The following is a 25,711-nucleotide window of genomic DNA, read 5'->3' on the forward strand; positions in this document are numbered from 1 at the left end:
GCAAACAAAACAACAACAACTACAGCATCAATAACAAAGAGAACCAGGAGCCCAGTAACAGCCTCCCAGGCCGCCGGCACGCTCCCCTTGGATGTAGTGATGGTCACAGCCGGCAGGGGGCGCCGTTGGCTCCCGGTGGGCAGGGCAGGCGCGCTGCTTCTCCACACCCCTGGACTTGGGACGAGAGGCTTTGCCTCGCAAAACCGCCTGGGGCAGCCCATCCCGGTGCCCCAGCAGGACTCTTGGAAGCAGCAAGCTGGGATGGCAGCAATGAGCAGAAATCCTGGGGTGGTGGACAAGAGGTACCAGGAGCTCTGCAGTGGAAACTGTGGGATGTCCCGGCAGGGCAGGGGGTGCAGGGCCCACCAGCAGAAGAAAGGAAGCTCCCAGCTAGGTTATGGCAGTGGCAGTGAATTCCTTCTCCAAGCTGCAGGTCTGACCATCCTCCTCCGAAACACAGAGCAAGAGAGAGTTCCCAGCTGCCCCAACCCACGTCCTTTTACCTGTCCTTTCATCTGCCTCATTCTTGCGGTATCTCTGTCCCTCCGAGAGAAACTCCCAAAAAACCAGAGGAGTTCCCCCTCCCTGCCTCTCAAGCAACCCAGCCATCAGTGCTTCCACTTCACCCCAGGTATCCTTTGGTTGTGAGACTTTGCTCCAGCCAGATGTAAGGGCAGCACAGAGCCCAGCTCATGTTATCCTCAACCAGCCTCCTAAATTCCATGCCTACTTAAAGCAAAACTGTACAAATCTGACCATTTGCCACACTGTTGCAGGTAGATGGCCGTAGGTGGGAAGTAGCCCAACCATCTCTCCATCCTGTCAAGATCTCTCTGAAGGGCTGCACAACCCTCTGGGGTATCAGCCACTCCTCCCAGCTTCATGCTATCAGTGAACTGAGGAGGCATCTGTCCCTTCCCCCAAGTCATTGATGAACAAGTTAAACAATACTGGACCCAGTATTGAACCTTGCCAGACACTACTAGTGACAGGCCTAGTTAAGACTTAGTTGGGGCTGTTCAGCTTGGACACAAAAATGCTTAGGGGAGACCTTATTGAAGCCTTCCAGCATCTAAAGGGCACTTATGAAAAACAAATCTTTACATGGGTAGATGGTGATAGAAAAGGGGGAAGAGTTTTAAACTGAAAGAGCTTTTGAGTAGATGAGAGTTACTATGAGAGTTGTGAGGCACTAGAACAGACAACCCAGAGAAGATTTAGATGCTCCATCCCTTGTGATGTGTTCAAGGCCAGGTTGGATGGGGACCTGAGCAACCTGACCTAGAGGGTGACATCCCTGCACATGAGGTAGAGGTGAGAGCTTGATGATCTTTAAGGTCCCTCCCAACTCAAAGCATTCTATTATTCTATGATTCTCTGAAGTTCTAAGGAAAGGTGGAACATTCTTCTGGGACAGTTTTGAGGTCTCTGAGGAGAGGACAACATTCTTGGGAATAGCCAGGCTGAACAACCTGAGTGTGCTCAGTAGGCAAGTCTGATATAAGTCTAGTAGTAGATAGATGAAGAAGATTTTTTTCAGATTGAGTATTTTTTGTCCTTTCTATGCTGCCCCTGCCATGGTTTATCTTGTCAGTAAATTTAACACCCCCTGTGGTAATGTGTTGAAGAACGACCATCGGATGTGGTGAATGAGTAATTTCCTCCTCCCAGTCATTTGATGCTTTGTCCACCTGAAGGGCTTTATAAAATTTCTATTTATTTCATTTTCAGGTCTAATTTGCACAGGCAATATGTTGCTGTTTCCAGTCCTTCTTGCAACTTCATTTTGGTCCTGTAAGACCTTTTTCCTTTTCTCTCTCCTTCCTGTCTATAGTGAACATAAGCCTTGTTCCAAACTCCAGGAGTTTCTCCCCTCATGCAATTTCTCTGCTTTCACTTCCAGGTGTAGACATGCAGTCAGTGCCAGTGCAAACCCCAGAGATGCAGAACCAGATGAAGGGCATGTCTGCCAGCATGTCATGTCAACTGGCAGACAAAGCCATTGTGCACTGGTACAAGCAGCTTCCCGGACAGCCGCCGAAGAGGATACTGTACGAGTCTGGAGGGACACCTGTTTTTGAGGACAACAATGATAGAAATAGATTTCAAGTTCAGAATCATCCTACTCAGCCCATATATGAGCTCGTGATAAATTCTTTAACCCCAAGGGATTCTGGCATTTATTACTGTGCATACTGGTATCAAGGCACCACAGTATTAGTTTGGCAAAGATAAGGCTTACAAAAAGACTGTTTGTGCTCTGAACCGCAAGCTGTGAACTCTGCTAAAAATTCAAATACTTCCTTATTCCACTCCTTTCATGATTTTCTGCAGCAGGGGAGGAAAAACAAAGTGTTACGACAAGTGTTAAATATCTGATGTTGACAATCAGTATACCATTTCAAGGCTCAGATTTGTCTGCAACATCCAGAAAGCGAAGCCTTCCTGTCACTTTAAGATAAATAGGTGAAACATTGCTCCTAAAATGAAGGCTAGATTTTACTGATAGCATTCACCTGACAGTGAACACAGTCTCTATGTGTGAGTTATAGATTTCTCTTCTCTGTTACAATTCTAGCAAGCAGAGCAACATTTCTTCATCCCTCAGTATTTTCTCTTGAAAAAAAAACAAACAACAAAACAGGAATAGGACAGAAGGGGGAAAGACCAGCTGATCTTGCATATCCTCCTTCATATTTTTCTTTTGCCTTCCTTTGCATCTCAGTCACTATAAAGTTCTACAACAGCACAGAAAACCTAATTTTATTGTCACAATTCCTCATTTGATATGTCCGAGGCATAAATTGAAATCTTCAGCCACTCGCTATGCCACAGACAGGCAAAGACTCTCAATGCCTTTGGGTTAAGTGTACTGAGTTTTAGAAATCAGATTCTACAATCAAAGACTGGTTCCAGGAAAGCTGGCATTTTCCTGAAAGCTAGGTCAAAAAACACTGAGATACTTTTATGTCTTGCATTTTCTGAATTGGAGTGCATGTATTCATTATCTTAAAAATGAACAAAAATGCCTCCACAGGGATGGATTTATAGTTCTACAGGCTCTGAACATTTTTTGCTAAGGTTTCTATGTGACTTGAGTATATAACATCTTTCTATGGATGTTTCTGTCTTCCTCAACTATTTGAAAAATAGGTTGTAGTACATGTGATCTCTGATGTTAACTTCAGTCAGCCTGCCTTTTGTCATTGTATTGTGGGATCTGAGCATTTCTCACAACCAGTCTAGGAGGTTTCAGGAGTGAGTTGGCAGCAACTTCCTGACATGGGTGATTGGGCAGCCAATAAGTTGTGGATGGAAAGGTAAGGGCAGCCTTGGCTGCAGTGACTATGAGCCAGTGGCATTCAGACTCCTGAGAGAAGGCAGCAGGGCAAAAGGCAGGAACTCAGCCCTGGACTTCCGGCGAGTAGACTTAAAAGTTCTTCAGAGATCTGCTTGGAAACATCACATTGAATACAACCCTGAAGAGAAGTGTCCAGGAATGCTAGTTGATATCCAAGAATCTTCTCCAAGTTCAAGAAAGGTCCAGTCTGACACCTAGAAAACTAAGTAGAGGCATCAGGAGTATCTTAAGAGTGAGCATAAAAGCTGCTGACTTTAATCAGGCATAAAAATGAAGTATAAAAGAAGTGGAATCAGGGGCAGGTGATCCAGGAGGAGTATGGACTGCTGTTCAACCATGCAGGAATGGGCTTAAGAAAGCAATAAAGCAGCTAGAGTTGAATTTGGTAAATAAGGTAAAGGGAAACAAGAAAGGATTCTATAAATACAGCAGCAGCAAAAGAAACACTAGGGAAAGTTGCTGGATGGGGCAGGGAAACTAGTGATGTATGACATGGAAAAACCTGAGGTACTCAGTATTTTCTTTGCCTCAGCATTTACCCATAAAATGGTCTTCAGGTATTCCAGGCCCCTGAGATCAGATGGAAAGTTTGGAGAAAGAAAGATAGAGCCTTTGGTGGAGGAGGATCAGCCTGAGCTCACCAATCACAGGGGAGACCCCACAGCATCAAACCCACTCATCAAGATGTCTCTCTCTGAAATGGCTGTTGACAACAGCTGTTCTCCTTTATTTTCCAGCCTTTTTTCTAAGAATTGTTTGCATCTCAGCTAAGCTTTGAAACTGATATCCTGAAGCTGTGCATTTCCTCCCGCACACTAAACCCAAGCAAACACAAGTCCCAACAGTCAAGCTTCTGCAGTCACTGCAGGTTGATGGTCTTCAGCTTTGGTGGAGGGCAGTACCAGCACAGGGGCACCCCGGGCACTTCTGCACCTTGCACCTAGGTTATGGACTAGGTTAGGGCTAAGATGAAGCAGCAAAAGGCAGTCCTCACCTGCTCTAATGCTGTGCACCTCTCTGCACCCCTCAGGTGAGGTATGCAATCACTGCCCACCAGGGTAACCTCCAGGCTGAAACCTTCACTCCACCATACATATCTGGACATGCTCTTGGTTGCAGCCTTTTCTCAATCAATCACTTTGAGTTTTATAGGGCCACAATCCTTGGATTTTACCAATATTTCCCATATTTACTTGGAAAGCAGACAGGACTACAGCCTTTTTACCAATTTTAATATTTGGCAGCCCGGAGAGGGTTTTCTGCAAAAACACCCCATCTGCTTGCACACAGAACATTCATCACTGAAGACCATTCAAGAGAACCACTTCCTCCTTCTGTACAACACAGTTCCCATTTGGTCCCTTTCATCCTCCTCTGAATCTCAATGAGAGCAAAGTGTGACAAGCAAACATGCTGCTGCTCATAGTGTTTGTGGCCACAGCCTCTTGGTCTTGTAAGTACTTCCTTATTTTCCTACCTTTCCTCACAGGCACCTATTGCTTTGCATCCATAACAGGCATCTTTCCAAATCCCTGAATTCCAGCTAATTACGTAATTTGTCCTTTTCTCTTTCCTAGATGGATTTGCACAGGAAATTCCCATGCAGAGTCCTATATCCATCACCAAGTTCCAAAAAAGTGCTCGGATGACATGTGAAATTCAAACATTAGAGGCAAATTTTGATGGCATCTTCATACACTGGTATAAGCAGAAGGAGGGTGAAGCTCCAAAGAGGCTTCTGTTTGTTTCAGAAGGAAAAGTTACCATTGAAAGTGGCTTTCAAGCAAACAGATATATAGTTGAAATAAGTTCTGTCCAGATGCGGTGTGTTCTTACAATAAAAGATGTAATTCCAGATGATGCTGCTACTTACTACTGTGCCTACTGGGATCCTCACTGTGATAGAAACGCAAAGATCATCAAGGCAAAAAAAAACACCCGCAATGTCTGAACCACCAGGTTGTAACTGTGCCATTCCACCAGTGTTCTCACTGCATCTGAGTGAGCTGTTGAAAAGCCCAACCTTTTTCTGCTACTCCAAAAGAGTGGGTAACCCCGCATAATGCCCTTCTCAAAGTCTGGTTTATCATTAGCAGTCCTGTCTTCAACACACATATACTATTTTAAGAGCAATGGAAATCTTCACTGCCTTAAAACTTGGCACATAAATACAAGACACTTACCTGCTCCTTTAGTGCTTTTACACAGCCATGGCATAATTCTGGTGGTCTTTAGGGGAGCAAACAGAGAAGCAGTAATCTTGTAGTCTGGCCACTTTTCTCCATAGGAAAGAGTAGGCAGAAAATAAATACAGTGTGCTGAAGGATGTACCTCAGTGGTGGGAATTATATGCTTGCCACTGCCTAGCACTTTTGAGAAAAAGTTTCACCATGTATTATTCCCTGCTGTACTAGCAGCAAGTGCAAGCCACTGGAAAAACTGTAAGCCTTGACTACCCTAATTCAGTTACCACAAAATTCCACACAGACCAGTTCAAATTAGAGATTTGCAATCTCTTACCTATCAGAGCTGATGATGTGCTGCTTATAACCATCTTCTTCGTCCATTTCATGTTAAAACAAATAGGACTCTGATTGTTTAGGAAAGGTATTCCCTAATTTAGTGTTCCCACTGAATCACTCTGAACCTTGTGTTGCTCCCTCACTCCCACTTCCCCTTCCCCTTACCACCTGCAGTGAGCTAGAGAGGAGAACTGAAGGCACAAAAGTAAAAGATCATGGTTTGACATAAGAACAATTTACTGAAAACAGCAATGCAATAAGAAAAGGAGCAGTAACAGCAATACTAACAACAGTATACAAGAAAGAAGCAAATTATTCATGTGCAGAAACTCATCACACAGAGCCATGTAGAACATGAACCACTGCCATGCTACCCCAACCACAAGAGACCCCCTTTTCCCCTCCCCCAGCAGTGACACAAGGTGGTGTAGAATACAGGTGCCCCTCCTGCAAAAATTAACCCTGTCTTGGTCAAAACCAGGACATTATCTGTTCCTGATTCTATACCATCTACATCAGATTCTGCACCTTCCAGCTATGTATATATATATCTATATAAATACAAAAGCATGAATATAATTTCTATAGTCAATGGCCATCCCTCCAAGATGTCTGTTGAGTTCATTTAGTCCTTGACTGTGGGTTCTATCGGTCCTAGGTGTCTTCTAGGGCAGGCGGGCTGGTGTGCTGTTGGGTGGTTGCAAGCTGCATCAGGAGATCATGACTGGTGTATCTGGGGTGGTCCATGCTCGTCGTCCATGGTGGTTATGGCATACAGTGGCAGTGTCATTCAGCAACCAATATTATACAATTCAATATTACAGACTGTTCTTACCAAAAAATCAAATCCCCTTGAGGGACAAATTTCCACAAATTGCATACCCCCTCTGCATTACCCACCATGTGCACCCAGATCCTTCACCAAAAACAATCCCATGGATGGTTTTCCCTTTGTCTGAGGCAGGAGTAATCCAAATTGACTACTCTAAGATATGCACCATGGGGATTTTATTGCCTTCTCTGATATGTGGAGGCTTTGATATTCCCAGAGGCTGGTGCATGAGACACTATGATATATCCACTCAATAGTACTGTGCTCGCTGGCGCTGCTGTCTATGAGGCTATTTTTAGAATGAGCTCCATCGTCTGATTCATTTCTTTCTGGGATGCCACGTTGCCATAAAACTTGCTTTTCAGGGCCCAAGATGGTGGTCTTGTCAGTGGTGTGAGGCACAGGGTAGGTCTCCAGCCATCCAGTGATTGCTTCCCTATTGTAAGAATATAGCAATTGCCTTGGAGGATTTGCAGGAGTACGATGCAAGCAATTTGCCAGACTTCCCCATATTTATATTTCAACCATGGTTCCCCATACCACATAAGCTTTACCCTCTTGGCCTGTTTGATTGCAGTGCATGTTTCCCAGTTGTAGATAATCTGGAAGACAATGTCTATGATTAGGTCCACCCCTTGATCAAGAACACATCTGTTTGTTGCATCTCTTCCCTGGTGACCTGAGGTGTCTGGGCCCAGTAAGCCAAAAATAATTCATCATTGCCAGTCAAGATCCATCTCACTTTGATTTTGGGAGTCCATTCCACCTGTCTGTCATTGTGGCCAACTCTTGTGCACTTGTGCATCTACATGATGTTGTTCTCCAACCAGCTTCTGTACCTAGCCAGTGATGTCTTGCCACAGTTCAGCAGCCCAGATGCATTTACCCCTGCACTGCCAATTTTTCTTCTTGTATCTCTCCACCCCGCCCCCCAGAGCATTTGCTACCATCTATGAGTCAGTGTAGAGGTAGAGCACAGGCCATTTCTCTCATTCAGTGATATCTAAATCCAGCTAGACAGCTTTCAGCTCTGCAAATAGACTTGATCCACCTTGTGCCTCAATACCTTCTGGGACTCACCATGTAGGACTCCATATATCAGATTTCCATTTTTAGTGAATCCCTACAATACAGCAGAAGCCATCAGTAAAGAGAAGGTATCACTTTTCATTTTCTGGTAGCTGACTATATGGTAGAGCTTCTTCCTCCTCCTCTGTTTAAACTTCCTTTGCTGTGTTGCTCCATACAATAATGTCACCAATGTATTGCAAGTATTCTGTAGCCTCATTCTTTTCTGGATCAGTCCATGGCAAATAGTGGGGCTGTTCCCATGCCTGAGGCAGCCGATTCCATGTTTACTTGACACCCCTCCAGGTGAAAGCAAACAGTGGCCTTCACTTTGCTGCTAAAGAAATGGAGAAAAACATATTAGCGATATCCATGGTAGCACCACTTTGCTGCCTTGGACTCCAGTTTTTACTGAAGGTCTAGCATGTCTTTCACAGCAGCACTCAGTTGAGGTGTGACTTCATCCATGCCATGATAGTCCACTGTCAGTCTCCACTCTCCACTAGACTTACACACTGGCCATATGGGGCTATTAAAGGGTGAGCAAGTCTTTTTGACCACTCTCTGGCTCTCCAGTTCATGAATCATCTCATGGATGAGGGTCATGGAGTCCCAGTTGGTGCAGTATTGTTGATGATGAACTGTTGTGGCAGTGATCGGTACCTGTTGTTCTTTGACCTTCATCAGTCCCACAGCAGAAGGGTCCTTTGAGAGACCAGGCAAGGTGTTCAGCTGTCTAATTTCTCCTATCTCCACAGCATCTATCCCAAAAGGCCAACAATGCCCTCTGGGGTCCTCAAAATACCGTCTCCCAAGGTAATCTATGCCAAGGACACACGGGCCCTCTGGGCCAATTAGAATCTAGTCTTTTTGCATTTTTTTTCCCAGTTAGGCTCACCTCAGCTTCCAGTAGTGTCAGCTGTTGTGATCTCCCTGTCACCCCAGTAATAAAGACAGATTCTGTCCCTATAGATATTGATGGCATCAGGGTACATTGTGCCAGTGCCAACTGTAGCCTTACACTCTTGCATCAGGCCATCAGATTCATACAGTACAATAGATCTGATTGTCCCTTTTCTCCACCTGGCTGGAATCCCCTCTATTTCTGGTCATAGTACTAATTTCTCAGTTCTTGTAAACATGAACTGGAGGTCCCTTCAAGAGGATGAGAAGTAACATCAGCCCTCCTTCTTTGTCTGAAGATTTGCCCACTGTAAAGTGGAGGGGCATTTATCCTTGAAGAATTTCCTGCAGAGGTTGTCCTGGGTACAGAGCTAAAAAAGAGGGGTGGAGTTTCTAACACTATTTAATTACATACAATTCACATCATGGCTGGAGTTTGGTTGCAGCAGAAAAGGTTGAGCAAGCTGCATCAGAAGTTGGAAGCAGTCAGTCTCACCTTGGCCATGGGAAAGAATAAACTGTTCCCTTAAACACATGGCCATTGGAAACTCAAAAGGGGTAAATGCTGCTACTGCCACAGCTGCTGCTAGTGTTGCTGTTAAATCTGCAGCTGCCAAGAACCCCAGTGCCAGCTGCAGTGCCCACCAGGACCACTACTGGGATAACCACAGCCCTGGGAAAAGGGACCCCTGCACTGGGATCACTGCTGCAACTGACAGCGCCAGCATTTTTCAGCAGCATAGCTCCCATTCAGACTACCTAGCTAGCTTCCCAGGTGCTGTACGGCCCAGTGCATGGGAGGAGGGGCCAGGTGTCTCTTTCTTCTTTGTCTCAGGTTGTGCGGGGTCTTGATTGGTGAATAACCTTCTGTTTGTAAATCACCTTTGTTTTGTGTGCTTTAATATAATTACTGTTCATTTTTCTTATTTTATTCATGTTTTTTCTCAAGTAAATGGTTCTTAACTCAGAATCTCTGCTTTTAGTCTCTCACTAAGAGGAGGTGGGGGGAAAAGAGAAGCTTAAATGGGGTTTAATCTTCCAGCTGTGTTTTTAAATCAGCACACTCATGTACTTGTGCTGTTAGGGCAGAGGTGCTTCCTCATGCCCTCTCTGTAGTCATACAAATAAAACCACCTCTAGGTTACCTTGTGGTATGTACCTCTCTCTTGAGCAGGGGGGTGCATGCTCCCAGTAGAAGAGACTGTGGTCCATACTGACAGAACATCAGACATTTCCTCTCTAACATGCTTGAATCTTTTGAGTCTGTCTGGAGTTTTGGGCAATGTTTCCACAGCCAAGGCTTAGGTTGGTAGGGAGGGAAAAAGATGAACATACTGTCAGTCAGGTAATCACCTGAAGCAGTGTTTCTTCTTCTTTTATTGACTTCAATGAAAAGGATTTCAAAGGGTTGTATACGATGATAGCAAGCTCCATACAAACTTCTGCCACATGCATTGTGTACACTGGACAAAGGACTGCTTGTTATTTGAATCCCTAAAGATTACCTTCAGCACAGCTAATTCGCTCAGGTACTGGTACCTTTTTCCATGGTATTCCACCTACTTGGGTACCCTATTGGATCATCTTTGAGAGAATGAAAGAATTCTTTCCCTTCCACTTGACAGGAGTCACCTCCAGAGGCTGAAAGTTTCTGTCCTCTTCCCAATCCCCTTGCCAATGCTCAGATCCCAGAACAAGGATCTCAGCTGCTTGGCTTCACTACCATCTACTTTTATGCTGTGGGCCATGATTTCCCAGCATCAGGGCAGGAAGGTCACCAGGGGATCTCCTGACAGGCAGCTGAAATCTTTCAACATATCTCACAGCTCACCTGGGGTAGGGATTAGTGTTTATGTCTGGCCTTGCCTCTTCCTCTTGTTGTGAGCGCGTGTAGTGGTTTTGCATGAGAGGCATCCACAGATGCAATGTAAAAGCTTTTGTGTAACTGACAGTCTGCAGAACTAATGGGAAACTGTACACACCTCTGTGAAAAGTTTCACCTCTGTGAAAAGCACATGTTAAATATGAAAAATTTTGGAAAAACCTTTCTTTCTCTTCTGGTCGGTAAAGAGGTAACATGCCCCAGCGCCTGTCTTAGCCAGGCCAGGCCGCATGGCGCCAGCCCCTGTCTTAGGCCAGGACGGGCAGCCCGGCCGCGGGGCCGGGCTCCTTTCTCCCCGCCGGGCGCTCGCTGGCTTTTTATGTGCTGCTGAGCAGTGGAGAGAGTGCCGGGGGTCAGGCTATGGTTGCGATTTCTAACATCTTAGTACTAGCCTGGGGCTGAACTGAATCTGTTAACTTTCAGGAGCAGCCTGGGCCGAGACAGCTCATATAAGATTCTACTACTATAACTATTGGGCAGCGGGAAAGAGAAGCTATACACCCCCTCCCTCCTTTTTTTGGTGTGTTGCTGCTGAGTTTTAGACTGACTGATTAAATTTTAGCTGCCCTTCTAGTCATAGTTTAGGTGACTCGATACAAAGTTCAAGCGAGATGTTAAGTCTTTCTGTGCTTTGATCCTCCCTTGAGTAAAAAAAAAGAACAAGATGTGAGTATGTAAAAGAACAACATAAAAACACTAAAGTTAGTGAAGAGGAAGTCAAGTCCCAGATGGGAGGTATAAGAAGATGCCTTAATCTTGGGGCTGAAATACTCTTATAAAGCTATAGAGAAAGACTCTTTTTCCCTATAACAGATAAAGGTATAGAGAGATGAAAGTGTTCAAATTTTAGATATTGAGCAAAAGGTTCCATGCTGAAGTAAGCAGATGTTAAAGTAGCTGTGATCCTATTAGAAGTTTGAACAGAGGAGAAAAGAGTAGTCCTGTGCCCTCAAGAATAAAAGAAGATGTCTGCTTCTAAAGAAGATTTTAGATATAGATAATGAGACCTTTTACCTTTAAATGGTTCATCTTTAAAACAATACCCCATAAGTTAACATAGCCATAAACACAACTGTGAAAAAAGCTTATAAAATATGAGCGTTCACAATTACAAATTTTCCCAGGCAGCTGCTATTCATGAAAGCTATGAGACAACTGTTTTTCTTGTAGAAAAGTCTCCATGACATGAAAAAGAGGGACTTATCTCCCTAAGTAAACTGAAGAAAGACTATTCTAGAGGTGGTAAGCTGACTGAAATTTTAAATTTTCTTTCTTTACACTGTCAGCAAGAAATAAGAGGTTGTGAGAGGAAGAGAAGTGTTCTGAAGCTTTTGTTCTGATTCTTATTACTCTTTCTTTTAATTACTGTTAATAAGTTTTTCTTTATATCTTTTTAAATTTTTGAGCCTGCTTTGCTTTTCTCCTAATCCTATCTCACAACAAGAAGTGAGTGCATTAGCGATTAGCCAACACTAAACTCACCACACTCCTTAGTGCATTAACCAGAAAATCTCAGAATCAGCGAAATCTCAAATTAACAAACCACTACAGGGCTCTATTCTTCATCCCTCACTAAACAAACTGATTTTGTCTTGGATTTCTTCTTCTGTACTAGCACAGGTTGTTCCTCTCATTCAACTGCAGTTTGAGTGGCCACAGTGCCTATCGGTCTGTTTTCCTCCTCTTCTCCCTGAAAGTGCTGTATGGTATTGAACTATGTCCAGTAAAGAGTAGGCAGGGCACATTGCAGTAAGTTACACCTCTGCCAATGTCCTGCAGTGTGGCACACCAAGCCCAGATGGCATGTCCAAGCGTCACCTCAGGACTATTCGGAGAAAGTCCACATGGCAAATAAATAGAGACAGGCATGATTTAGTGATCTGAAAATAAGAGATAGTTTTAATCAGCAAAAATAACAAACAGCAGAGACTGCAGACAGGGTATAGGGTGCACTAAAAAGGCGAGGGTAAGGGTAGGATCAGTGATATATATAGGATAGGTTAGGGGCAGAATCTGAGGGAGAGGGTACCAATGACAAATTTGGGTTAGGAATATTAATATCAATGCAGCAAATAAAAACCAATAACAGGAGGAACAAAGAACTTTCTAGTAATCATTTTACATATTAACTCCTAGGGGACAATGGGGGTGAGTTTTTGCTCACCATAACTTAGAGGATTTCTCCCACAACCTTAGAGCAAAACCTTCATCTCACTCAACTCCAGAATTGTAGATGTCAGGGGTGAACTTCCAAAACATTGTAATAGTGTGATCCTTCAAAAACTGGCCCATAATCTCCTATGGCACTCATGACTAAACACTCTCAAGTTAGATCTGTGAATAACCTCCCTATATATCTCTGTCCTGACTCTAAACATGGTGTGGGCCACACTGAGGAGATCTGGCAGACTTTGCAACAAGAACATGCTTTCTTCAACACCCAAGGGAAATTCAAAATTCTCAAAAGCTGTTGCAACAGGCCTGAAGCAGGAAAAGGGGATGAAAATCTTAGGAAAATTCTCCTCTTCTGTTCCTTCCACAAATTGGCTACGATTATTAATAATTATTAATAAAAAGACCCCCAAAGGCTGTGCCCAAGGTAAGGGTAGGAGAGCAACATTGAATACACATCCCAAATGTCCCTCATTGATTTTGATGTTCTCATGTCATTAGCTAATATCCCCCAATACATCAACAAAGCAACCCTGATCCTTCTCCCTGCTCTGAAAAAGAGCACTGCAAGGAGCACACAAAGAAATATAAACAGGGTTAGGCACCACAACCATGTGAACAGATCAAGAAAAATTGTAACCAGTGGCTCCATGCTTTATGTAATAAATGCCTGGATCAAATTTGGCTTTAATCATCTCTGGACAGACCTGTTATTATTTCAACATTTCATACCCTGTTTGAACACCAAGTAAGGTCGTCATGGTTGGGAATGGTATTCCCCAGTGTAGTGCTCCCATGCTCTTCAAACCATGTTATGCTTGCTTGCTCTCCCCACTCTCTTGTGGAGCGCTTGAGAGTAGAATTGAAGGCACAGGTGAAAATCATGGGTTGAGATAATAACTATTTACTGAGCAATGAGATAAAAAACAAACAATAACTGCAAGTTAGTTAATAATGAAGTGTGCAACATACAAAACAATTCCCACATGATTGCTTGAAACTGGCATTAGCTGATGGCCACTCCAGCCCAGAACCAGTATTACCCAACTGCTCACTCTGCCACAGGTACTTGACAAGAAGGAGCCCCTTCTCCCCCAGAAGAGACTTCCTTCCCCCACATCCAGCAATAAGGTGAGTTCATGCAGAGTAACTTATGTGTCCTCGCTATGCACTCTCCTATCTACTGCAAAAATTAACCCTGTCTGGCCAGAACTGAGATAGGTGGTTTCCTTCACTGCATGTCTAAGGACGTGGCAGGAAAAACACCAGTCAGCATCATTCTGTCTACATCACTCCTGCTCTTGATTTGTGGTTGTGATTAGGATGTTTCTGCTCAGAAGACTTCAAAGTAGACCACTGGGGTATTTTACACCTATTTCAGCTGAAAGACCTTCACCCTCTAGTTCCTCTCTTTTGCCACAGACAGTAATTTCTCAACATAAGTTGCAGTCAGTATGCTACAAGAGATCCCAGAAGTAAATTTTAACTCAGTTTATTTTAAATGCCAAACTAAGCATGGAGGCTGTTTGATTGACAGTAGTAGTGACTCCTCTGATGTTATCTTGGGCTGTTTTATAAAAAACCCATGCAAGGAAAAGCCTCCTTTTCCCACCAGTTATTATATATAAAGCTGCCAGTGAGTTGCTGTAGCCAAGCCTGAAGTGATTCCAAGAGATGGGCAGACAATAACCACCTACTTGGGACAACATGCAGCACACAGACGCTTTCACAATGCTTTTGGTGCTGGCTCTCCCTCCTTTCTCTCTTCTGTGTTCCAGCAATGAAAAATTGACTCCATGCTAGTAGTACTTGATATAATGTAATTGCAGGTGTACACCTTTGGTAAAGAGCAGGATTTTCACCTGAAAGAACATGGTTTTTTTACATGCAGAACTCTGTGTTCTTATTTAATGTCTAAAATCAAAGAAAATTCATAATCTAGTTCTAAGACATTAACTGGAGGGGTTATCTAACAGGACAGATATTTTTTCTGAAGGACATTAGCTATCAGCTGAATATCCAGATGCACATCTGAAATTCCTGACGACCTCCCAGCAGCCAAGGACCAGATCTTCATGTAGATTCCCATGGATGATTGGGAAAAATTGGGATTTTCTTCATCAGTGGTATATCAAGAGAGCATGCTGGCTTATTGTAAAGTCAAAACATAGTGTGGAACACCTGGATCAAATACTTTGGCATGGGAACAAAGCTAATTGTCACTGGTAAGTACCATTATCATTAAACAAATTTTCAGATAATCATTCAAGTTCTCAGATAATCAAGAATGAAAGACTGTGAGGAAAATTATTTTCTGCCTGATAAATCATATTTTGTTTGTGAACAGTGCATGGTGCCCCAATTCGGTAGGTAAATTTAAATACTGGCATGGTTTCATCCTGTTCTAAGAAACAACTGTGATCTGCTTGAAAGTTAACTCCCAGAACAGCATGTGGGAAATGAAAAAGTTTCTCATTGACAGAGTGGTCTTGTCTAAATTGATTGGGAAGAAAAATTCCCTCAGTGTAATACATTTCTAGTTTCTGGCTGTACTGAAAGCAAGTGGTTTACTTTTGTATTTGTATTATTTTTAATTGTGGTGAAGCTATGCAATCAAAAGGATGAATGCTGTGTATATATATTTCAGTATAAAGCATATAGCAATGCCAACAGTATGTTACTCAGAATCTACATGACATTATCAAGGTGGCTGTAATTAATTCAAATTGCAAACTGCTGGGGAGAATTGCAGAGAAATTTAAAATGTTTCCTCTCCATGCCTCTGACCAAAAATTTTCAGAACTCTTTACTTGCTACAAAAATTAAAGTATTTCTAGAAATGGCACTCTAGTCAATGTTGAAAATTCAGCTATAACACTCAGTCAGATTTATCACCAGCCTCTAAACCAGAGAGACTTTTTCTGTAGCCTATGCAAGAAAAGTGCAGTGCAGGAGGTATTGATAAGCATTATCAGACTGTGGGATCCTAACGTCAAAATATTTGGAAGTGGAACTGAACTTAGAGTTTCAAGTAAGTACAAAATGTAAAACTTGACTACTTGTGAAATGCTTTTTAATACAGCTAGACATTGGCTGGCATGAAGTCCTCTGCTATTTTAATTCTCTCTAATTCTAACTGTTCTGAATACTTCGCAGGATTTCCCCCTTAAACAGCATTTCCATTTGTATTTGCAGAACACAATGTAATTGTTCTGTATTTACACAAGAAATCTGGGAAACACAACAATTGCAGCAGAGACCTATAACTTATCTCATTATGATTTTGTACCTATAACTTCTCTCATTATATAAGTTACATACCTATAACTTATCTCATTATGATTTTATATGTAAAAATTAATTTAAATATGGCAAAGACAGAATTTGGAGAACAGAAAAATGTATTTTATCTCTAGGTATGCACATCTGACCTTTATGATATTCCTAATTCATTCTGAAAATAATATGTCCAACCTCTGTGTTACACATATTCTTTAAAAAGCTAAACATTTTTCTTTTGGACTGTATCTGACTATGAATGAAAATGCAAGTTATCTCAGATATGCCCAGAACAGTAAGTTGCACGTTTTAAGATAGGCAGAGTTGAAAGGCTGTTCTCTCTTCCTAGCTTTTGCAGAAACTGCTTATTATCAGTTATTACTACAATTCAAAATATTTTTCTTCAAGTAAACCCTAGTTGCTGTGATTCTTGCCTGTAATTTGGCTCAGCTAAGCATCTGAGATGAAAATAGGTTGCCTAATTTTGACCAGCTGAAAATAGTGTATCTTGTTAGTGGGAATTTTAATTCCAATCAAATTGGTAACAAAAATATTGGTCAATATTCTCATGCTCCTCAGATTTCTATATAATGTTCACCAGCTCTGGGTCTGATCTTATGGGGGTGTATAAGGAGCACAGTACTTTATCAACATCTCATCAAATAAATCTTAGGGTGATGCTGCCTGTTTCCAGAAAGCAGAGATGGAGCCAAGGTGTTCAATCTGCACTGTCCACCTAAACCTTCAGAAGACTTAGATTAGTTGAGATGAATTCTGTTCATTTAACAACTTATATGCTCTCCAAAAATTCCACTTTTTTCCCATTTTTTTAAACTTTAGTTTGTTTTAGGTGGCTACTCCTTTTTGACGTTCCTAGCATTTAAAATTTGATTCTACAACAAATCTGATTTTCTTTAAAAAGTACTATGTACCCATGCAAACACAATTGAGCTGCACTAATATTGTAAAGGCTTTATTCACTGTGATTGGTTACTACAACAAGGTGTTTGGCTCAGGTACAAAACTCGTCGTCTCAGGTAAGTTGTATGTATATTGTTCATGCAATAAATTATAGGAGCTTGGAGTGGTCATATAGATGAGTATTATATTATCTCAGAGGTCACTCAGCCCACTTAGAGCCTCAGTCAGCGCCATTCCTTGTGCAGGATTTTCTTTCCCAGCTTGCCATTCCTACACGCATCCTTGTGGTATTTGTAATGCAGTGGTTTAGGATCACAAACACGCCTAAAAGTAACCTATTTCAAGCCACTTTTGATCATAGTTCTCCTAGAAATCTGGTGTAAAATGGTCTGTAATAATTTTCAGAGATCTCATTCTTTCCTCCAACTGTACCGAAGGCATTAGCAGGGAATCAAGCAGCAGACAATTAAGCATGAAAAAAGAAAACCTCTTTCTAATACAGATACAAAGAGCAGTATGCAATGGACATTGCAAAAAATCGTTTTTGGATTAGGCTAGAAAAAGATAAATAACTTGTTCATAAGTATTTTGTCACATATGCAACACTTCGGCATTAAAAATAAACTAGTACCTCCAAATGTTCTTCTCATTACTTAATAACTGCTTAACAAATTAATTAGTTATTCAGTATTAATTATGGTGAATTACTGCTTAGTAATTGCTTAATGAGTTATCCTTTTTTTGCCTTTCTTGCAGAGACATTTTTATTAATGGAAAGTAGAAGACAAAAATATTTTTTCCCATTTCCCACATGTGCTTTAAATGCCATAATCCTGAAGTGAAAAACTAAACACATACAAGGCAGAGGAAGTACTGCTACCAAAAGTTTTCAGCCTGGTTAATACATAAACTTATATTAACATATCAAGCAAAGATTGGTTTAATGATTTATGCCAGAAGGACTAAGTAAATCATACCTATAATTTGCTGGAAATATCTGTGGCATGATAAGCGTGTTGTTTTTAGTGAAAACCCTTACCTACCTAATCAGGTAGTTGCCATGCTTTTCCTATATACAGTTTAAAATAAATTATTTTCAATCATCACTATAATTCTGTAGGATTTTGTCTTTATGAGCCCAAGGCTTTTGAATCATTAATAGAGGAAAAGGGTTATAGTTACTTCACATTTAAGAACTTAAAATAATTTAGAAATTGAGGAAACCAGGATTTAAGATAAGGGTCTTTGTGAATAGCAGCATTAGCTGAGATTGAATCCAAATATTCTACATTCACAAAGCCAAATCAAGAGAATATTGTTGTTCATATTATAGTTGTTAAATCTGGTACTTTTCTGGCCAGAATCATAGAATAGCTTGGGTTGAAAGAGACCTTAAAGATCATTTAGTTTAAACCCCAGTGCTGTGGCCAGGGACACTTTCCACTAGGTGAGGTTACTCAGAGCTCCATCTCACCTGGTCTTAAACACTTCCAGGGATGGAGCATCCACAACTTTTCTGGACGCTCTGTTACAGTGCCTCACCACCCTCAAAGTAAAGAATTTCTCCCTAAGATCTAATCTAACACTACTCTCTTTCAGTGGAAGCCATTCCCCCTCATTCTGTCACTACATGGTCTTGTGAAAAAGTCTCTCTCCATCTTTCTTCTAGGCTCCCTTCAGGTACTGGAAGGGAGCAATTAGTTGACCCAAAGCCTTCTCTTCTCCAGGATGAACAATACCAGTTCTCTTAGCCTTTCCTCATAGGAGAGGTCTGATCAATGTTTTGGCCTCCTCTGGACTTGTTCCAGCAGGTCAATATCTGTCCTGTACTGGGGACCCCAGAGCTTGACTCAGCACTCCAGGAGGGGTCTCATCAGAGCAAAGCAGAGGGGTAGAATCCCCTCCCTCGCCCTGATGGTCATGTTGTTTTTGATGCAGCCCAGGACACATTTGGCTTTCTGGGCTGCAAGTGCGCATGGCTGGGTCATATCCAGCCTCTCATTCACCAGCTCCCCCAGGTCCTTCTCAGCAGGGCTGCTCTCAATCTGTTCATCCCTCAGCCTGTGTTGATAGCAGGGCTTGCCCAACCCAGGTGGAGCACCTTGCATTTAGTCTCGTTAAACATCATGAAATTCACAAGCTCCCTTCTTGAGGGAGCTTGTGTCCAGGTCCCTTTGTATGTCATCCCATCCTTCAGACAGCCGTTTCTGTAAAGGAATGTACCAGTGTGCGAGGAAATTTGGTATTTGGTTCTGGAGCAAAACTCCAGTAAGTTTTTTCATAGTCTTATGTTTTTAAGTTTTGCAATGGGAAAGCTTTGGAAAGAAGGCTGACAGCTCTTTAAGGTATCTGGAAAGGCTCACCATAGGTCAGGACTGTATCATTGCCAATTATACTCCCTGAAGTCGCTGTCAAGTAGGACATGAATGCTGTTTATGAGCTGAGTGTGCTGAGTGCCCTCAGGTCCCACTGGCTTGGAGTGGAACAGAAGAGCTTTGAGTGTCAGTACAAAATTACTCCATTTTGTAGGATCATCCAAGTAGTGAGAATTAAAATTTGATTTTAAGAACACAGTGACTTTATTTGTAAATCTCATTTATAGATACTTATAAAGAAACTGTAGAGGAGTTTTGTTAAGAAAACTTCTGACAGCTAATCTATATAAACATATGTTTTGAACTTAAATGTTTAATAGCTCATTGGTTATGAACCTAACTCCAGTATTTAGTTTGAACAGTGTTTTACAGCCTTGCTGCATTGTTACACAAGAGAAAAGACAAATGTTAGCTTAAGAAATATCTGGTCATACCTGTATTTTATGTGTAAAAGTAACATCTATATGCCTCTTAAAACCTGCCTTAGAAAACTGTTTAACAAGGTAAACCACAACATTTTTCAATGTTTAGCTGAATCAAAACTGACAGAGGAGTGCAAATTCAATACTTGAAAATTCTTCAGAAAGAATTAGATAATTTACCTAGAAAAACCAGTGTCAACTATCTTGCTGACTTCAAAGACTTTGCAGATCAGCGTGAAAATACATCAAAACCTGGAGCCAAATCTACAAGTTTTCATCCTTTTTTAGAAACATTCATACAAAGATTTTTTCTCACATAAAAAGATATAGATAGATAGATAGATAGATAGATAGATAGATAGATAGATAGATACATACATACATACATACATACACAGACACATAGATGCAAAACTTAATTCTCTACTAAGTTCTCTACTACCATCCATTTACCCATATACATACATGCGACACTTCAACGCATGCACACAGCTGCAATTATTCAAGCAATGTGTTTCCTCAGTATCGTGGAATGATTTAGGTGTTTCATGTAAGCTACACACCTAGGGTGTTTTTACAGTAAATGGAATGACATTGGCAATTCCAGAGGTAGAAATTATTGCATCAAACAGAAGTCTCTAAGTGAACAGAATGAACTAGCAGTTGGAAGAATCTCTCTCGCCCCTCCATTTAAACTTGATATCATAAGAGAATAATGTCAAACTAAGCTATTATATGTACTGAAATTAGCTAGACTAATTAGCTAATTACTAAACTTTGAAAATCTAAAAGAAACCTCTGAAATATTCATGAAGCTTTGCAGAGTCCAATATCACTCAGACAAGAGCTACTTCATGATCTTGTGAACATATATATGACTCTGGAACAAATAGATAACTTTAGAAATTACTTTAATTTTTCATCCTTGGGAGGACAGATGCAAAAAGAAGATAAAATTAACTCCTAAATTAATGTTAAAGAACTATAAAGTTGTCAGCAACTTTATTTCTGGTACAACATGACTCAGTCCACATTGTCATTTTAATGGCATCTTTGAAATAAAGGAAAATTTTAATATACGGAAAGTGGACACCCTTTTGGAGGTAGATAGGTAATCTTTCTCTTTAAACACCAAGTTGGAAATACTTCAAAGGATCAGTAAGTTGTTTCAGGGAGAATGCAATGTAGAAGATTTTTCTAGAACAGCCATATAATTTAAAGAAAAGTGAAAGCTTTTTGGCAAAAAATGCATTTTATAGAAATTATTTTCTCCTAATGCATTAAATTTGCACAGATCAGTGAGACCACAGCTTAAACCCCATGCATCCACTTGCTCAAATTCAGTGGCAGAAACTTACACAGGAATTCAAGAGAAAAAGTAGGATAAGGGAACACTTAAAATGTCTCTGCTGCCTTAAAAAATAATCTTAAGAAGTACTTTCTATGTAACAAAAGTCAGTTTTGAAAACTGTCAGCCTTCACTTGCAGTTAAGCATAGGCAGAAATGATTGCCTGTGAGCACTGCCTATGCACTCACTGCAGAAGTTGATGTTTACCTAAATCAGACCCTTAAATTTTCTATCCACTTAAATAATACCAAAATGTCATCTCTGTGTGGACAAAATCGGGACAATTTTGTCTCCTCCTAATCCAGAGAGCATCCAGGCTTGATCCAGAGAGGCAAATTAAATGGAGATTAGGTCAAATAAGCTTGTGGAAACAGCTCACTTTTAATTTAAAATCTATTAATCTATATTCATACTGAGCATGTTTCCCAAAAGACAACATCTATGCAGACAACTCTGGCTAGATATACTGTTTACATGTGACAATGTTATCCTGCTATAGCATGTTCTTCTGCTTTAGTTTAGTTTTGGTTTTTAATTTTCAGATGTTTTAATTCAATCATTTAAACAGATCTAGTATGGCAGAATAGCATTGCCAACCTTTGGTGTCTAGGGCATTTTGGGATTCCATTTTCCTGTCTTGATAAAAATTTTCACCTGGCAAATACATGGAACATCTTAAAAACAGAGCAATCGTTATCTTCCCTTCCCTCACACCCTAAAAAATATCACAAAATTAATATTGGCTTTTAAAAAATTAATAGATGTATCAGATGTTCATTATATAGCAGTGAGGACTTATACTGGGGTCATAAGACTGCTAAGATTTTAAAGGTACGTGGTCTATGTTTAATATTCTCTGGACAAAATTTTAATGTACTTGGTTTTGCATACATCTTGTAAAGCAATAATAAATTCCTGTTATTGAATAAATGAAGCTTGTTCAGGAAATATTACAATTAATAATTGTCAGAGACTTGAACAGTCAAATACACTTTCTGACAGCAGTACTGCTTGGAAGTTCATGGGATATAGGCATTGTGCAGTCACCTGAAGATATCGAACTCAGTTTTAAGTGACGTTAACAGCTATTGACATATTCAACAGTATTTCAGTTTCTTAATGTTTCTCAAAAAGGACATTTACATTTGTTACAAGTGTATTAATATTTGTTAATAAGGCATTTATTTTGTTGCTCTTCAGAATTTGTACTTTTGGCTGTGTATTTATTTGCTGCACACTACTGATCTTCCAACTCTCTGTTTTGTTACTTTTCTTCATCAATAACCCATCCAGAAAAAAGAAGTTCTCCTCCAAAAAACTCTGAAATCCTGCAGAAAAAACATGAAAATCAGATAATGTATGTTTGCCTTATTGAGAAATTCTACCCAGAAGTTATTAGGGTGACATGGACTGAAGGTGAAAAAGAAGTAACAGACAACGTAGTAAAAGGTGACACTTGGCAGTCCACAAAAGAGGATGAATACTCAATTGCCAGTTGGTTAACTGTGCCAGCAGAGAGTGAAGACAAGACATACTACTGCAAATACGAGCATGAAGAGAAAAGTACTTCACTGCCAACACAAGGTATATTCCACATGTTAAAAATGCAACTTGGTACTATTATAAACATAATTTTTCTCTATTAAAAATTAGAGTAATAATGCTTTCTATTATTGATGAAGACATCTGTGCTCCTAGGCACAATAGCTAAAGTACATAATTGGAGAAACTACCAAAAGTTTACCCAGGAAAAGTAGCTCAGCCAGTGTTATGGTCCCCAAGTAAGCATCCAACTGTAACAGAAAAATAATAGTTATTTTAATGTAGCGAACCTCATCAAATGTAAACTACCACAGGTCCAATAGATCTGCACTCAAACATGTCTGTTACTTTCCATATTACAGAAGTTTCTGAAAACAGTATTACCTCTCATAGCTTACAGGTCTAAGTCACTCTGACACCCTCTGACATTAGTCACAGCTATAAAAAAACTAAGAAGTTAAAAATGAGGTTACTGAGAACAAGTTTAAAAATATTACTTACCCAGAATCCAGAAATAGTAAGTTAATAGCCATGTATAAAAATAAGATTTTGTTTTTAATTGTGGAAAGATTGATTATGCAAAACCAAATCTGAAAGACAATACAACTTTAAAGAAAAATTAACTTATACTCAATGAAAATTGTTTAAATAATCTATAAGAAAATCTACATTGGTTTAGATTAATCTTCTCTCCATACCCTCCTCTTCTTAACTTTCTATAAATAAACCTAACTCAAATGAGTGAGAGCATGGCCATAAACAACAGTTATGTTTCAACCTTCAACATATATTCTGATAAAAATATACTTTAAGCTTTTTTAGATGGAGGATGTATTTAGAGATGCAATATAATTGTAATATTTGTATCAATGCATACAAACAACATAACCAAGAACAAACTCCAGTTTGCTATTTCAAGAACAAAAAGGATTTTAGATTTTAAAAAAACAGCACCAAAATTCCCAGTAGGGAAAGTTAAGATCATACACTCCTCAATATTATTCTTTTCTGTTGAACAACCACTAAAATATTAACTGAAGTCTCTTCCAACACATATTATTCTTTGTTTCTGAGAACAGTAGGTGGTGGAGGCAAATAGACTTCAGCTTCTTCACTGACAAGGTCAGCTGGTCAAACTGACTCCTGTTCCAAATAAAAGAGACTTTGCCAAGGAACAGCCTAATGGACACATATCTGAAAGGGCAAAGACACTTCTCTCATTTATGGCAACAAATACCCAGCCACTTCCTCGAGCATTTCTCCTCCTCAAATTCTCTCTACAAATGAGTATCTTGTGAATATCTGATTTGCAGACTCATCTTAAGGCTCTGTTTTTTTATTTAATACTAACTTCCCATTTTTCCCAGCCTTGTTCCTGTACAGCCTCTTTTTTCCCCTATTTCTCAATCAATGTTTGTTAAAATTAAAGAAAAGCCTAACTGGGGCATTTAAACTCTCTTTCCAGTAGACTCTGTGAAGACTGCTCCTCAGGAAGAGGACTGCAGAACAGTTTTTAATAGAGGTAATTTAATGTGTTAAAAGGTGGGAAAGTGGTTCATGTCATGCAAGAGTTAGATATTGCTACATATGATCTGAACACCACAAAAATTATCTTTCTTAGTAGTATGCAGGAAATCTTTCAAGTCTGGGGTTGGCAACTCAAAAACCTTTCAGTGCTACTCTGAACTAACTTCTCATAAGGGGCTCTCCTACCTTTATCAGGTAGCTTTATTAAGAGGCTACAGATGCTGTTTGGGCTACTAGATTATTAGCCTGCATTAAGAACCACCAAGTTTTTAAACACTTAGAGTAGTTAAACACTTCAGCTGATGCTACATCAGCCTAGCAATTGCCCAGAACTTTGGACAAATAATTGTTTTGGGCTTGAATGGTATTTAGGAAGAATCATGAGCAGTTATCTTCAATAAATACATCACAAAAGGATTTAAACAAACATCATACTAAGTGCTGGAAGCATTAGAGTTATGCTCTTGTCTTTACAAGGAAAGTCAGTTTAGTGCTAAGAAGCTCACTAGGTCTAGAACTCCTTAGCAGTGCCAACCCATTTAAAGAACAGAACAGATTTTGTATGTGTTGATGCTGTGCACTGGTGTCAATGTAATTGCAGCAGTAAACTGACTGCATTGTTCCATTTCTATGGAACAATGATTTTTTAGGTTGCTATACAATGCTGACTTTTCTATCTTTTATTTGTTACAGATCAGTTAATGCACAGGACAGCATATTTAGTATACATCATCCTTCTTCTGAAGAGCTCCATGTACAATATTATCATACTCTTCTTCATGTACAGAATGTGGGCTTTAACCAAGCACCAAGGAAAGAAAGCATAAATGCTGTTTTAAGAAAGGGCTATAAACTGATCTTCAATTTACGTGGCTGTATGTTTATCCATATAGAATCCCCTGCTCTCAGTGTTAGATGTAACAACCACAAAAAAATATTCCAAAATAATTTTCTGGTATTAGTGCATAAAGGCTCATTTTGCTTTACTGCTACTGTTTCTAGATCAGTCTGATTTTCTTAATTTTTTTCTGAATATTAAATAAAGTAGGCAATAGGAATAATGCATTTTAATCCAAGTCCATATTGGAAAACAAAGAAGGTAGCCTTGTCAGAAGCAGCTATACATCCAGAAGCTTGGGGGTATAACAGGGCTTTTGACATATAAAGAACAAATGTGTTTTGTCAATGCATTTAAGGCTTAATTAGGAGCGTTCCTGTGCTGTAAATTCACAGGTTTGGTTAATTTTTACTTTCAGTGGCTTGTTGCAACTCTCATGTATCCAACAAATCAGGAATTCATTATTCTGAAGTGGTATTCTGTAAGAGACAATTAAACAAAACTTTAAAAAGTGAACAAAAGAATTTTGAATGAAGAAGTCAGATCGGAATAAAAGCAATTCTAAGGGTGCACATGTGCAGAAATTGAAGAAATCCACCAGTGACATAGTCTGAAAATCTGCACATTGTAATTTTTAAAAAAAAGAAAACTATCACAATGATCATGAGCATCACCTTGTTTAAAGACACCTTTTAAAATGGAACAAAACTGCAAATAT

At 40.2% G+C, this 25,711-nt stretch overlaps 1 protein-coding gene across 1 annotated transcript; it reads left to right on the top strand.

The window, feature by feature from the left end:
- Window positions 1–2,230: 2,230 nt before the first annotated feature.
- On the top strand, window positions 2,231–25,505 carry LOC135300860 (immunoglobulin kappa light chain-like). The gene is made up of 6 exons (XM_064420819.1): window positions 2,231–4,814; window positions 4,939–5,279; window positions 17,020–17,056; window positions 22,380–22,670; window positions 24,094–24,150; window positions 24,849–25,505. Exons 1-6 carry the CDS (start codon window positions 4,772–4,774, stop codon window positions 24,980–24,982), a joined length of 903 nt encoding a protein of 300 aa, XP_064276889.1. The 5' UTR covers window positions 2,231–4,771; the 3' UTR covers window positions 24,983–25,505.
- Window positions 25,506–25,711: the final 206 nt, after the last annotated feature.

This window comes from Passer domesticus, chromosome 1 (assembly GCF_036417665.1).
Source record: "Passer domesticus isolate bPasDom1 chromosome 1, bPasDom1.hap1, whole genome shotgun sequence".
In the NCBI taxonomy this organism is placed as follows: Eukaryota; Metazoa; Chordata; class Aves; order Passeriformes; family Passeridae; genus Passer; species Passer domesticus.

Coding starts and splice junctions, on each gene's coding strand:
- LOC135300860 (XM_064420819.1), top strand. CDS start 4,772: ATGCTGCTGCTCATAGTGTTTGTGGCCACAGCCTCTTGGTCTT. Junction 5,280..17,019: donor GTGATAGAAACGCAAAGATC/ATCAAGGCAAAA, acceptor GGTTACTACAAC/AAGGTGTTTGGCTCAGGTAC. Junction 24,151..24,848: donor CAGAACAGTTTTTAATAGAG/GTAATTTAATGT, acceptor TATTTGTTACAG/ATCAGTTAATGCACAGGACA.